This window comes from Clytia hemisphaerica, unplaced genomic scaffold (genome assembly GCF_902728285.1).
Source record: "Clytia hemisphaerica strain Z4C2 unplaced genomic scaffold, Clytia hemisphaerica genome assembly, whole genome shotgun sequence".
NCBI classification, from domain to species: domain Eukaryota; kingdom Metazoa; phylum Cnidaria; class Hydrozoa; order Leptothecata; family Clytiidae; genus Clytia; species Clytia hemisphaerica.
Genome location: NW_027104293.1, coordinates 182386 through 195479, shown reverse-complemented (window position 1 = coordinate 195479; position 13094 = coordinate 182386). Strand labels below are relative to the sequence as shown.

At 36.9% G+C, this 13094-nt stretch overlaps 1 protein-coding gene across 2 annotated transcripts in view; it reads left to right on the top strand.

The window, feature by feature from the left end:
* The window catches only part of LOC136817135 (polyhomeotic-proximal chromatin protein-like), a 37160-nt gene extending 24066 nt beyond the window's left edge, over positions 1-13094 (top strand). The window contains exons 5-12 of one of the 2 annotated variants that reach the window (XM_067073468.1): positions 1221-2013; positions 3049-3272; positions 4596-4732; positions 6062-6210; positions 7745-7839; positions 9926-10022; positions 10566-10852; positions 11767-13094. In XM_067073468.1, the coding sequence (XP_066929569.1) occupies positions 1221-2013; positions 3049-3272; positions 4596-4732; positions 6062-6210; positions 7745-7839; positions 9926-10022; positions 10566-10852; positions 11767-12042 (2058 nt within the window). In that variant the 3' untranslated portion in view covers positions 12043-13094. The remainder of the gene's footprint in view (positions 1-1220; positions 2014-3048; positions 3273-4595; positions 4733-6061; positions 6211-7744; positions 7840-9925; positions 10023-10565; positions 10853-11766) is intronic. The other variant, XM_067073469.1, reaches the window with a different exon arrangement.

Sequence of the window (13094 nt, the reverse complement as noted above, 5' to 3'; positions counted from 1 at the left end):
TGTCAAGTCAGATCTGAAGTGAACTGAAATGTGTGCCTGTATTTATATAAAAAATAAGTCCCTATCCATATTATGTCATTAAATTAACTAAGTGAAAAAAGCAATTAAATGAATAAATAATTAAAAGTAATTATCCTAGAGTGACACATTGTTGACAAAATGAACTTTAAAACAAAAGACACTCCACATGAGAATTGAGAAACTGATGTGTCACAAGGGACTGAATGAAACAAAAGAACAAAGGAAAACAAGTGAGACTCAATGAAAACTGTGAAATAAATTTTTTGGTTTTTCTAATTTTATAATTTTTATGGAAACATATTCAACAATACCAAGGTTGCATTACAGCACTACACAATAGCGGTGTAAATGCATCGAGAGCGCTAGATCTACGTTCCCTCGAATACTTTTGATGATGTAGTGCCGTTAGACTTTAATTTTTAACACTGCAATGGCTTCTTTGTGGGTACCAATTCAAAAGAAACTTCGATCATAGATGGTGATATAGCTTGGTCCAGGGATATAAAAAGGCCAGTGTCTAGAAATGTTTCTAAATTGGTCTTATTTTCATCTTTTTCTGAGTATTCTCGTACATTTTTTTTAAGTCCACAAAGCCTTAAAACTTTCTCAATATTAATGTTTGTTGAAAATATGTCTAAACATTTCAGTTCCTTCACAGCCATATTCGAAAAGGTTTTTTATGCGTAGTTGGCTTGTCATAGAAAGCTTCAAAAACACTCAGAAATCTGTTCTTGTAGGGATTGTGTAAAAACAACATTTTACACCGCAAAGCTTCTCGACTGTATATGTTTTAAAAATAAGTCTTCATTTACTTCTCTCAAACGATTCTACCGATTTTACATACCGGGTGTGCCAGCCACAAATAAGTTACCCTCTTTGATTTGATATTGTAGGCAGTAGAAAAGAGATTTTTCAAAGATCATTCAGAGGAAAGCCTAACTTAAAATTCGCCTTTTTTGACATTTTAGGTTTTTGAACAAAATTTTTGAACCAATGAAGTAAAATTAAAAAGTAATACACCAAATTTTAAGTTAGGCTTTCCTCTGAATGATCTTTGAAAAATCTCTTTTCTAATGCCTACAATATCAAATCAAAGAGGGTAACTTATTTGTGGCACACCCGGTATGTAAAATCAAGTTTCTGTGATTTATACTAACAGCATTGTTTATCTTTTATTTCTCATTCATTCAACACCATAGGCACAACAACAAGCCCAGCAACAGGCACAACAACAAGCACAACAAATACAACAACAGAAGCAAGCACAAGCTGCTCAGCTACAACAGAAAGCTCCAACGTCCATCCAAATGACACCATCACAACTAGCAAAACAGATGGCTGCCAAACCTCGCATCGAGACCAACGTCAAGAAAGTGGTCACTCTACAGCCTCAAGCCGCTTCCACCACGCAGCCACACAGCCAGCCGCTGAAACTCCTATCTAGCCTTACAAATATGGTTTCGAACTCACTTCAACAAACCACAACCAAACCAAATACTATCAACACCACTAAAACCCAACCTCCCTCAAACACTAACATCCAACCTCTATTAATGCAACTAGCCGCTGCTCAACAACAGCAGAAAAACAAAGCTAACAATCTAACCGCAGCGCAGATCCTGGAGCTACAAAAATCGTACACGCGACAACTGGCGGCCGCGGGAGTCAAAATGCCGTCAATGGTGCAAGCTCACTCTCAACCTTCAATACAACTCGGCTCAACTTCTTTTAACATCAACACAAAAATCCCAATACAAACGGTATCAACGACTCAATCTAAATCAGCTTTCTCTACTAAACCAATAACGCCCAAGACGGCTTCGACCTCCACCACTAACGTTCTGAATCTCACTCAAGCGCAAGTCAACCAATTAGCGCAACACGGAATGCTCATACCTACTAATAGTAATAGTAACACGACTCCTAAGAAACCTCAGATTTTATCTAAAATGCAAGCCAACAATGCGAAGATGTTACATGAACAATTGAAAGGTATATAATATTTTCTTAAGGGGGTAATCAGATGGTTTGAGATGTTTGGCTTGCAAAAATCTTTTCCTTAGCGCCTGGTCCCAAGCAAAAATTAGGTTCCCCCAAAGATTCATGAAGTTTTTGGTAGCTTCAAACACTTTCAAAAATTTTTATTCAATTTAAATTGTGTGACAGTTTCAAGCCTAAGATAAAAAATATTTCAGTTTCATGAGCTTTAATTTAAGTAATTTAATATGCTGAAGTATTCAGCCCCAAGGTTAAATGATTACATTTCAGCTCCCTTCAAAAAAAGGGATGTTCTCCCAGCCCCCTCATTTTTATGGAAAATTTCAGGGTTTAGCTCCCCCACTTTCCAAGGGGTCAGCGATGTTCAGTTTTCTCGTCCTGAGTCAATCCTCATAGTATATTTTCCAAAGTGGAAATTTCTAGAATGATCTCATACATTTGAAATACCATTGTTTTCTTGCAAAAACCCAAAAACTCTATAGTAACTTGAAATATCTCGACAAAATAGTTCTAAAAAAAATATTTCGAGGTTTTGTCCAAGGCAAGAACAAGAGATGTAATGAAATACCCAAATATCTCAAACCATCTAACGATTATCCCTATAATTTTCTAGTTAAAAAAATTCCTCTAAAACTCGAATTTTCAACAACTTTTATGAATCTCAACCCTCCCCCCCCCCTCATGGATGCTCCAATTAAACGGAGACTCTGTACTATTAAAGCCTTCTCCTAGTTCCAAAGCCTGTCTATCCATTCTGACGACGGACGAGGATTAGATTATATTCATGATATGCACCATTGCAATGTCTTCTGACATTACATCACGGACCCAATAGCTGATTGGTTTTAATTTAAGTGACGTAAAATCAGTAATTACGTCACTTTCAACCAATCAGGTGTTGGGTCTTTCGAAGACATTGCAATGGTGCATATCATTAATTTATAAATCTCGCCATTATTTCGTATAGGTCTAAAACATAATTCTATGAAGAAAAAAAAGTTAGAAATCTTCTCTTTTTTTATATTCAAGGTCTTGCACCAGCGCAACGTGAACTCTTCATCAAGCAATACAGTGCAGCAGCCGCTAATAAACAACTCCAGTCTGCTTTAGGTGGCTCACCATCCAACCCAGCTCTCTTAGCATCCATACTGAAAAGTCGTCAGACCGTACCCACTACTATAGCATCTTCTAAAGGACCTCTATTGGCTACATCCTCTCCTCTACAAACAACTCCAGCAAAGAAAGGTCCAAAGGTCTGTATATATGCTTTTTCCTTTAGTAAGTGATAAATTTCTACAAACAACTCCAGCAAAGAAAGGTCCGAAGGTCTGTATAATATAATATGCTATTCCTTTAGTAAGGGATAAATTTCTTTAAATATACAGGGGGGGTCAGTACTAAAATCTAGGACATCATGATGTTTAGTGATGTGGTGGTGTAACCAAAGAACATAAAAATCCTTTTAGTACCATGGGGGCATCATCATCGGTACAGCACGGCTCTGATGTGTCGCGAGCACAGAGTGCAATGTTTGGTAAGCGCTGTGACTTCCCTATCTAGGGGAAAACTATCCCGGAATAGGGCCCGGTCCGAAGATATCGGAGGGTCCGTTTCTCTCTCTTCTCAGTACCATGGGGTGCTACAATACCAAAGAGGTGGTATCCGATCGGACTAAAATTTGAGAATATTTAGGAGAGTCCATAACTCGAACCTCTATTACTCGAACAACTACTCAATTCAAACAAATTCGTTCGTTCGGCACCGTGAAAATTTCCTAATAAACTCATCTATATAAAAAACCTCTCCTACTCAAATGTCTCCACAACTTGAACAGTCACCTTTCCCCCTTGGACTCAAGTGTTTACACATGTATAAGTCAATCCGGTGCTCTAACCATGCATTTTATTGGAACTGCTATTGAAAGATGTACCTTAAGAGGATTTTTTTTCGGTCCCTTTTTCTTTCATTTTCCTAGAGGTTTTGGAAGAAAAAAAACCTAGGATTTTGGCAAAATTCCTTGTTTTACAATTTTCGCGAATGTCTGGAGATACTCGCGAAACTTATCTGGCACCCAGATGGTGAAATTTTCTTCCGACCGCTAAATCTCTGAAGATTGGGAAAATTTTCAACGTCTGGAAGGTTTGCATTACGGAATTTTGCGAGACCGCGTCAAGAATTTTGCAGCGGGAGGTCTGGTAACCCAGCCCTCGTTTTCGGGGATTGGCGGGTCCAACCGAAATATTTATAGGTTTACGCACAAGGACTGTTCAACCCGACTGAGGGTGCGGCACATCAAAGGCCGACTATCATTCCTCTCCGATGGGAAATTGGCCCGCTCCCTTTAGAGCTTTAGCGTGGGCGGCCGCCAATCCGCCATCGGAATATCAGATAATCGCGAAACTCGCGAAAATTTATCCCCTTAAAAGGTACTGAAAGAAGCTTCAAATCCTTCATAGGCACGACGCATTTTTACAAAAAAAACCTCGTCGGTAAAATCGCTTAAATTTCCTCATTCGCCTCACCAGATACAAAAAGCTTCAATATCTTGACCAGCAACACTTACTTTTCATATTCAGGGACCGCGCGGACAGAAACGAACGCTTGCAGATTTGGAGCCGTTACGACCGAAACAGCAATTGTCTCAGTCTAATCCACCTCAACCGCAAGTTCAAGTCAAGCCAGCTGAACCTGTCGAATCACCGACAGAAAAACGGTACGTCTTGGTCAGTTCCAGTGAAAATGGACTTTTTCACTGAAAGTTGAATTTAATGGACTGACTGATTTTCAGTTGTGTAGGATATATCAGAGGATATAGAGTTCAACGATAAGTAAAGTCGATGCAAAGCAAAGTCGCTAGTTAGTGTACGGCTCTATATCGTCTTTGCTTACCTAAAAAGACGACGGTATTTTGGTGTTGCTTTTATCGTCGTCGAGCAAAGTTGACGGCGATTTTGGCGATATGTCAAACTTTGCATTATACCGTCTCCTTCTATTTAGCTCGAACACGTAAACTCGCTTGGTCCAGTAAAAATACTGAAGGAGGTTGAAAATTGACTTTTTTCACCTTCTTTAAAAAACAGTGTTAAAAAGTAGTTCTTCCGCTTCTGCCGAGTTTTTGTCTGAGCGCAGTACAGATGTAAAGAGTCTCGAAATTTTGCATAATTCACCAAAATTTCAGGAATATGTGCTAGTTTACTGTATAAGATCCATTGTTTTCAATGCCTTTTTTTCATAAGAATGCTGCTTTTTTAATTTTATCTTGAATATTTTTAATTTTTTTGGGAAATCGTCTTAAAATATTCTTACGGTATTCTTAGGTTAGGTTCGAAATTCAACCTAAATTTGATATGCATAAAATTATATTTTTGTGATCGCACCAAGTCTTTTCAGCGGATAGTTGATAAGTCACAGTTGAAAATGTTTAACTAAGATGGCATTCTTAAGTTCCGTTTCCTAATTCCATGATGGCGATTCTTAGCTTATTCTTATTTTTTTGGCCAAATTCACCATTAATATTAGTCTAAAGTAGAGAGAGAGAGAGAGAGAGAGAGAGAGAGAGAGTGAACCATCCTAGATCATTAGGAATTGGCCTAGAAAAATTAAATATTAAATAAAATATCTCTAGGAAATTACTACGCGTAATAAAGCAAAACAATATAGCACTAAAAAATAGACATTATGTAAAACTATTAATCATTCTACGCCATTCACAACGATCTTGCGCCAAAACAAACCAATTATCTTTACTGATATTAGCACGACGAAGTGCTTTATACATTCCACGCCCAAAAGTAAATTCAGGTGCGCCCCTTGGTCTACGATTTTTGACCCACGAAGATAACAATTTCCTCGGCATTCTTTCAAAAGACGTGTATGTAAAGAGTTCTGCATAACTCACCAAAATTTCAAGAATGATAGTTTACTATGTAAGATCCATTTCTCGAAGAAAACCTTGCTTTGTCCATTGCGTGCGCGCGTGCGCGCTTTTCTATAATTAGAACATCATCATTTTTGACTCAACTTTTGTTTGTCTTTTTCTCAGGTTCAAAATAGCCATTGCAGACGACCAACGAAAATTCATCCATCCGAATCATAAACGCCCGTTCACCACTTACCTTGACGTTTACTCACGTTTGAAACCCTACCACATTTCGTACGAGAAAGACCTCAAACCGGAACACATCGAGAAATGTAAGATATCTGATTTTTTATACCGGTCCGTTCGCTGGGAAAAGTTTTTCGTCAGCCAAAAATTAGTCACTCTCGATACATATTTTTTATAAACAACTCCAATTTTCGAGTCAGCTCTGGGGTTACATAACATTCTAGCTCATTTTCTGAAAAATTTGCTTCGACCACTCTTGTTTTATGCTTATTTGGGTCAAGAGCAACCGTTTGTCATGGTTACATTATCTAGGAAAGCTTTTACTTTACGAGATAGTGAAAAAAAGTTGGCTAGTTCTAGGGTGCGAGCCTTAGCAACCTGGTTACTTATTATAGAAAAAAATGTTTAAAAATATCCTTGTCACATCTCCTTTGATTGAACTTGGCATGAACAATTTTTGTCGGGTAAACTTGCGTTAAGAATTCGTCATATTTCCCTTCTAAGCTTTCCCATTCAAGGTGAAATATCTAGGTTAAATATATAGGTCACTATACTACCAGCATCTCGAAAGACCATTTAAGGCATAAGATCAGCGTAATGCGTGATGATACTGTAATCCCAATTCAGTGGGAAAAAAAATAGGTAGGAAATCCTACCTAAGTCACGTGACATTACGATAGAATTTCAACGATCGACCAATCAGAAGCTTCGCGGGTTTTCGAGAACAATAGGAACAATATTTTTTCCGATATTCACTTTTTATTGCCTGCGAGGGCTTAAACCCCAACATCTAGCCCTTCGGGCTTTATAAATCTATCAGCTTTTTAAGTCACTCTCAGTCTTGAGGAAGTTGTATTTAAATTTCTCATGCTGTTCAGATGGAACATGATGTAGTTTTTACAAGCTCTTATTTGACTGGGTTGGTGGTTAACATTATAGTAAAAACAATTCTGTTACTTTTTTTAAAGAACGCGTCATCTCTATTACTTCAAATGACCAATTAGTGAAGTATCTTATAAAAACTCCGTTCAGATTGCCTTTGAAAGCGAGGCTTTATCAGAATTTTGACGGAAATTTCCTTATTTCCTGTTCCTGATTAAATATTCTAGCATGCTAGACTGCTGATTTAGATAAACTAAAAAATGTAAAAACATTTGGCATATTCTAGTCAAACTGATGTAAATATCTCGTAACAATGGGCCGTTGCATTTTATATCCATACAGGGGGTGGACGAACATTTGCGAGAAGAATATCCAGAGGGTACGTTTTTATATTTTTCCAAAAGGGGAAATAAGTTATTCTAAAATGTCCAGGGATAAATGACTGATTTTAGTTCGTCCACCCTCACTTTAGGTTAGGAAAATATTTTTTCCAAGGGTATTTTCATGCAAATTTTGCCATCTTCTAAGGGCTATCAAAACATTTTCAAGAACTTTTTTTGACTTGAAAAGGTTCGTCCACCCCCCCCCCCCTGTATGGTTTTTTAATGGAACAGCCCAATTATCGTATTATCATCTAACACTCTAGTAGTGTATTAACACTAGTGCTGTATTACATGCATTATAAACGACTCAAGTCTATCTAACATATGATATACTTCTCTTCGTCTTCTTTAATAGTTGACGTCCTGTTCAACGGCTTTGCGAGCAACTTTATCGAGAAGAAAAGCCACCTACTTGACAAATTTCATAAACTTGTCCTCCGAGAGTCAAGGGTAAGAAATTTATAGATTTATTTCTATAATCTACTCCTCTACACGTTTTTATAAGAACATTTATTTTTCAAAAAAACATTATGTCTCACGTCGGCCACCATACATATCCAAAGTTTTTGAAGCCATTCGGATGTTCTTAACTTTTTGAGCTTTTAAGCCCATTTTTTAATGATTCTTCGCGTGTTTGTATTTTTACCACTTTCTATTTTTCTAAGTATTTTGTTTTCATTTTCCTATGAAATCTCAGACGTGTTTTAGATAACGCAAAGCCTGAAATATTCTTAACTTGTTCTTGATATTTTGGCCATCGAAGCTTTATGCACTTATATAGTTGGGTTGTTCTTATAAAAAACGTGTACTCCCGCGTCAGAATGTAAGGATTAGATTACATAATACGGTGCTTGTTTATTTTTCTAAAGTGTGGGTTAATTCGTTGTCAGCATCATTGTGTTGACGCATAACATACGATTATTTCAAGATTTTAGACCCGATACACGTTTTTTGGACCTACCCCGGTGGAGGTCCTATAAATTAACCTTTGTCTGTTCGTTCGTCTGTTCGTTCGTTATTAGCTTTCCTCATGATTGGCTCATTAGTTTTTTCTGATTTTTTGCACAAAGATGCATAACTATAAACCCTCGAATGTGACGGAGCCCGATTTTCAAAAAAAAAATTTTTAGGGCAAATTTGGGCCAAAAAACGGCTAAAAAACGGGTTTTTTTGTACTTTGTGAAAAATTAGGTCGATAATTTTTTCTGATTTTTTGCATGAAAGTAGGGTACCATCGTAGGTAAAAGATGGCTTAAGCAGACTTTTGCAAAAAAAATTTGTTGGCTCAAAAAACGCATGTTTATCTATAAGAATTACTATTAATAAGCATACATCAATGTTCTTAGTCAAATTACTCAATTTTTTTATGAGATAGATGTTTTTTTTGCTCAGGAGGGCTTACTTTTAAAGAATATGTGTGTTTCGACATGAAATTTTGGTTGCTTGGCGTGTTTTTATAGAAAAACTGGCCAAATTCGATATTTCTTTATAAGCACATTATCAATTACTTAGGTATTAGCTTTTCTCGAGATTGGCTCTTTCATTCTTTACGATTTTTTTAACAAAGATGCATAACTATAAACCCTCAAATGTGACGGAGCTCGATTTTCAAAAAAAAAGGTAGGTAAAAGATGGCTTAAGCAGATTTTTGTAAAAAAAGAATTTTTCAGCTCAAAAAGATAAGAATCACTATTGATAAGCATACATCAATGTTCTTAAAATTACTGAATTTTTTGATGAGATATGTTTTTTTGCTCTCAAAGTCTTGAATATGAAAGAATATTTCAAGAGCATGAATTTTTGGTTTCTAAACGTGTTTTTTTATAAGAAACAAACGACTAATTTTAATAGATCGTCACTATTTGTGTTTTGAATGATTGTTTAATGGTCACGCTTATGTAGATATCAATTATATATGTGTTAAATGCATAACCAGGTAGGTCCATAAAAGTATCACTTGTTTTATTAGTACCTAGTTTATAATAACATTCAGGCTGAAATTTGTTGAAAAACTAAGCACATCCAGGCTCAGCCAAATTTTAGGTGTTCTAATGAAAAAAAAAACATGTATGCGGCTTATTTCAAAATTCCTTGCTGTTGAGGGTCTGAATTCTGTCTTTTCTGATTTGAGATTTTTCAAACTGACCGCTGCTTCTGATGGAGTGCGGGTAAGAGAGGGGAGACAACGAGAGAAGTGTTGCTATTGATAAATCATACTTCATCGCAAAGGTCTCCGTACGGGAATTATGAATATTTTCATAATAGAGTGAGTATACTCTTATCAGTGTTGCAACTTTTCCGTCTGTATACGGATATCCGTCCAGTTGAGATACAAATATATCATTTCCGTCTTGCCAGTAAGAGGGTTTTTGGTTCAAATGACCCACTAATTCAAAGTTTTCTTCAAGATTTCCGTCCATGTTTTCAAAAGCTAGTTGCAACACTGTCTTATAAAAAAAGCTCGTGTATAAGAGTTTTTATTATTAGATTCTATGATAACAAGCCTGTTAATACCTTTCTTTATTTCTTATCTCAGCTTGGATGGCCGTCAGCAGATGACGTGCTAATGGGACGTCTTTACGGCGGTACGGAACGAGAAATCTTTGACGCACAAAAGAAATCACTCAAAGAAGGTATAGCGCCGTGAGAGAATTGAAAACATCTTCTGTTTTCCTTCTTGGCGATCTTTCGATTTCGTTTCAACTTTGTTTTCAGTTCGGCATCTTTGAGAGCATTATATTTCTTACAAACACTATTTGTATTGTTAATACAGCCTATTCGTTTGAAAACATGAGTGCTTTGTTGTTTTTATCTTTTGTTATTCCCATCCTGCGTTTTCGGCACCATCTATAGCCTCGTCCTAAACTCGAACAATCCTTATACTAGACACCCGGCAAGTTCTCTAGTGATGGGACTTCAAGATATTCTTCTTTTTTTTATGATATGGGATGATTCTGACAAAGAAGAATTAAGAAAGGAATTTTATCAAAAGTTTTGCTCGCGCGGAGAGCGGGGGGAGAGAAAGTTTCTCTTTCTTTTTGTTTCAAAATGCCGTGTCAGCAAATGGTAGGAGATACGGTAAATGATTTCCTTTAATGACAACTCTAATTATCTTCTTTTTTTCAATTTCAACAAACAGTATCATTGAATGCTCCCTTTTCACAATTTAAATACAGGTCGCTCCATAGTCATTAAAAACAAGGAAACAGGAAAACTCGAATGCGTTGAACTTTCCCTCAAAGAAGATCGCATTTCACACCCGAACACTTTCCCACCGTCCGCCAAGACAACGCCATCGGAGAGCACCCAAAATATCAAAGTACCGCCTGTCTCTACCACGTCCTCGACTTCGTCCGGACTTCAAATGTCGGCAGTGGACAACCGGTTACGAGTGGCAAGTAAGGATATACGGAACTCCGAAATGGTGCCGGATGAGGAGAGCAGAGACACGGAAAATAACGAGGTAAAAGATTATAATTACACTTATCAGTGTTCAAATTTCTTCCGTCCTAGACAGATTTCCATCCTCAATGATTCTGCATAAGTCACTAAAATTTGAAGAATATTATATGCTAATTTACCATGTAAAATCCATTTTTCCGTCATCGTCATTTGCCATGACCACTGTCTTACTTTCTTAACCAATGTTAAAAACTCTATCTGGAATCTAATTAAGGTTTCAAACAAGGTTTCAGAAAAGTTTCGCCTGACTTCAATTTAAAAAATTGGCGTGTAAAAACTTTCTCAAAGTGGCAATGTAAACACCAAAAATTTATTTAAGCATATTTTAAGTTAAAATTCCATGCAGATTAAAATTATAGCAGCGAAAATTAAATCTTGCATAAATCCGATTTAACTGAGAACTGAAGATTAGTGATCATAGGGATCATAAAATTCCAAGCTTTCCAATTACTAGAGCGACGTAATTCTATTCTCGCTCCAGTCCTACGTTTATTAGTTCGCTATCAGACTGAGATCAATGCGCAGAAGTACGTTCTGGCACCACTGACCTTTTTATAAGCAACTCCAATTTTCAAGACTTGACCTGCGTTTCTCTAAAGAATTTGCCTTGACCCCTAGGCTTTTGCTCGTCCTCTAGCGAGTTTCTAATAATAGGGAGTATATATGATTCAGACTATTTGACCACCTATCGTATTATATTATACCATATTTATGCTTATCGGGTCGAGCCATATCGCTTGACATAGTTAGATTATCTAACAAACTCGCACTTTACGAGATAATGAAAGAAACTTGGCTATTCTGAGACCTCGAGTCTTAGCAAGCTGGTTATAAAAATGTGTTTGATGATGTCGTTTGGTAACGATTTAGTTTCTAAGATCTTTATAGATAATCTTGTTCTCGCCTTTCTTCCAGGAGATTGACGACGTAGAAGATGACGACGAAACGATAGACGCTCCTTTAGAAGAAGACGTCATCGCGTCATTAGACGACGACATGTCGGTTAATAATGATGACGATGACGTGACGGAAAACGAACTTGAATGTGAAGACGAAGCGATTTCAGAGACTTCTTTAGAACAAATTGAAATCGATTCTGAAGTACCGATGGAGTTTGAAGATCAAGAAAATGACGAATTGGCAAGCGCTACTAATAACTTGTTAGCTGATATGGAGTTTGATTTCAATTGATCTTCATTGCATTGGATGGATGATTTTATGGATGTTGGCTTCAGTTGATTTCCAAATTGATTGTTTGTTCTATGGATCCAGCCGGTTTCTAAAAGTATCACGAATTTGACATCGATGCTCGATTCTCAATCGCAACTCATCCTTGAAATATTCAACGGTAGGAACCGTGACCTCAGGATTGCTGCTCATGAGCTGCTTGGAGTTTGACTTCAATTGATCTTCATTGCATTAAATGGATTACGGTATATGTTCTATGGAGCTTGACTCTAGCTGGTTTCCAAAAGTATCTTGAATTCCGTTCTAAACTTGACTGAAAACATCGATGTCCGACTTCGAATGATCTCAATTCATCCTTGAAATGGCTCAATGGTAGGAACTGGAACCGCATGATTGCTACTCGTGAGCTGCTTGGAGTTTGATTTCAAATGATCTTCATTGCATTAAATGGATGGATGATCTTATGGATGTTGGCTTCAGCTGGGTTCCAAAAGCCTTTTCGTTCGAATTTGACATCGATCCTCGAATTAGAATGATCTCAACTCATCCTTGGAATGCTCAATGGCAAGAACCGTGAGTGCAGAATTGCTGCTCGTGAGCTTCACTAGTATGGATTTTACTTTGGAGTTTTCGGCTTCAGTTGATTTCCAAAAGCAGTCGTTCGAGACTTGACTGAAAATATTAATGCTCAACTTTGAATGATCTCCCAACCTTAACAAGGGATAGAATCGGATTCGCATGATGGTTTTGATTTTGATCATCTTGTTGAAAAGAAATTAAACAACTTCCCTTGATTGTTAAGTCTTGATTTTCATGGAATATTGAGTCTCGATGTTCATGGATTATCATAAAGACTTGGCATTCAGTTCAATGTGACGTCCACACGCTTACCTGTTCCAACAGTGTTGCTTTCGACTTTAACTTATTCATGAATTCGTTTTTCCGTTCAACTTTTCATTTCTTCTTGGAAAAAAAAGCTATCTTTCGTGGTTTGCTTGACGCTTGACGAAATTTTTTGGAATAAAATATAAAATGTGTACAATATATTTTTTATG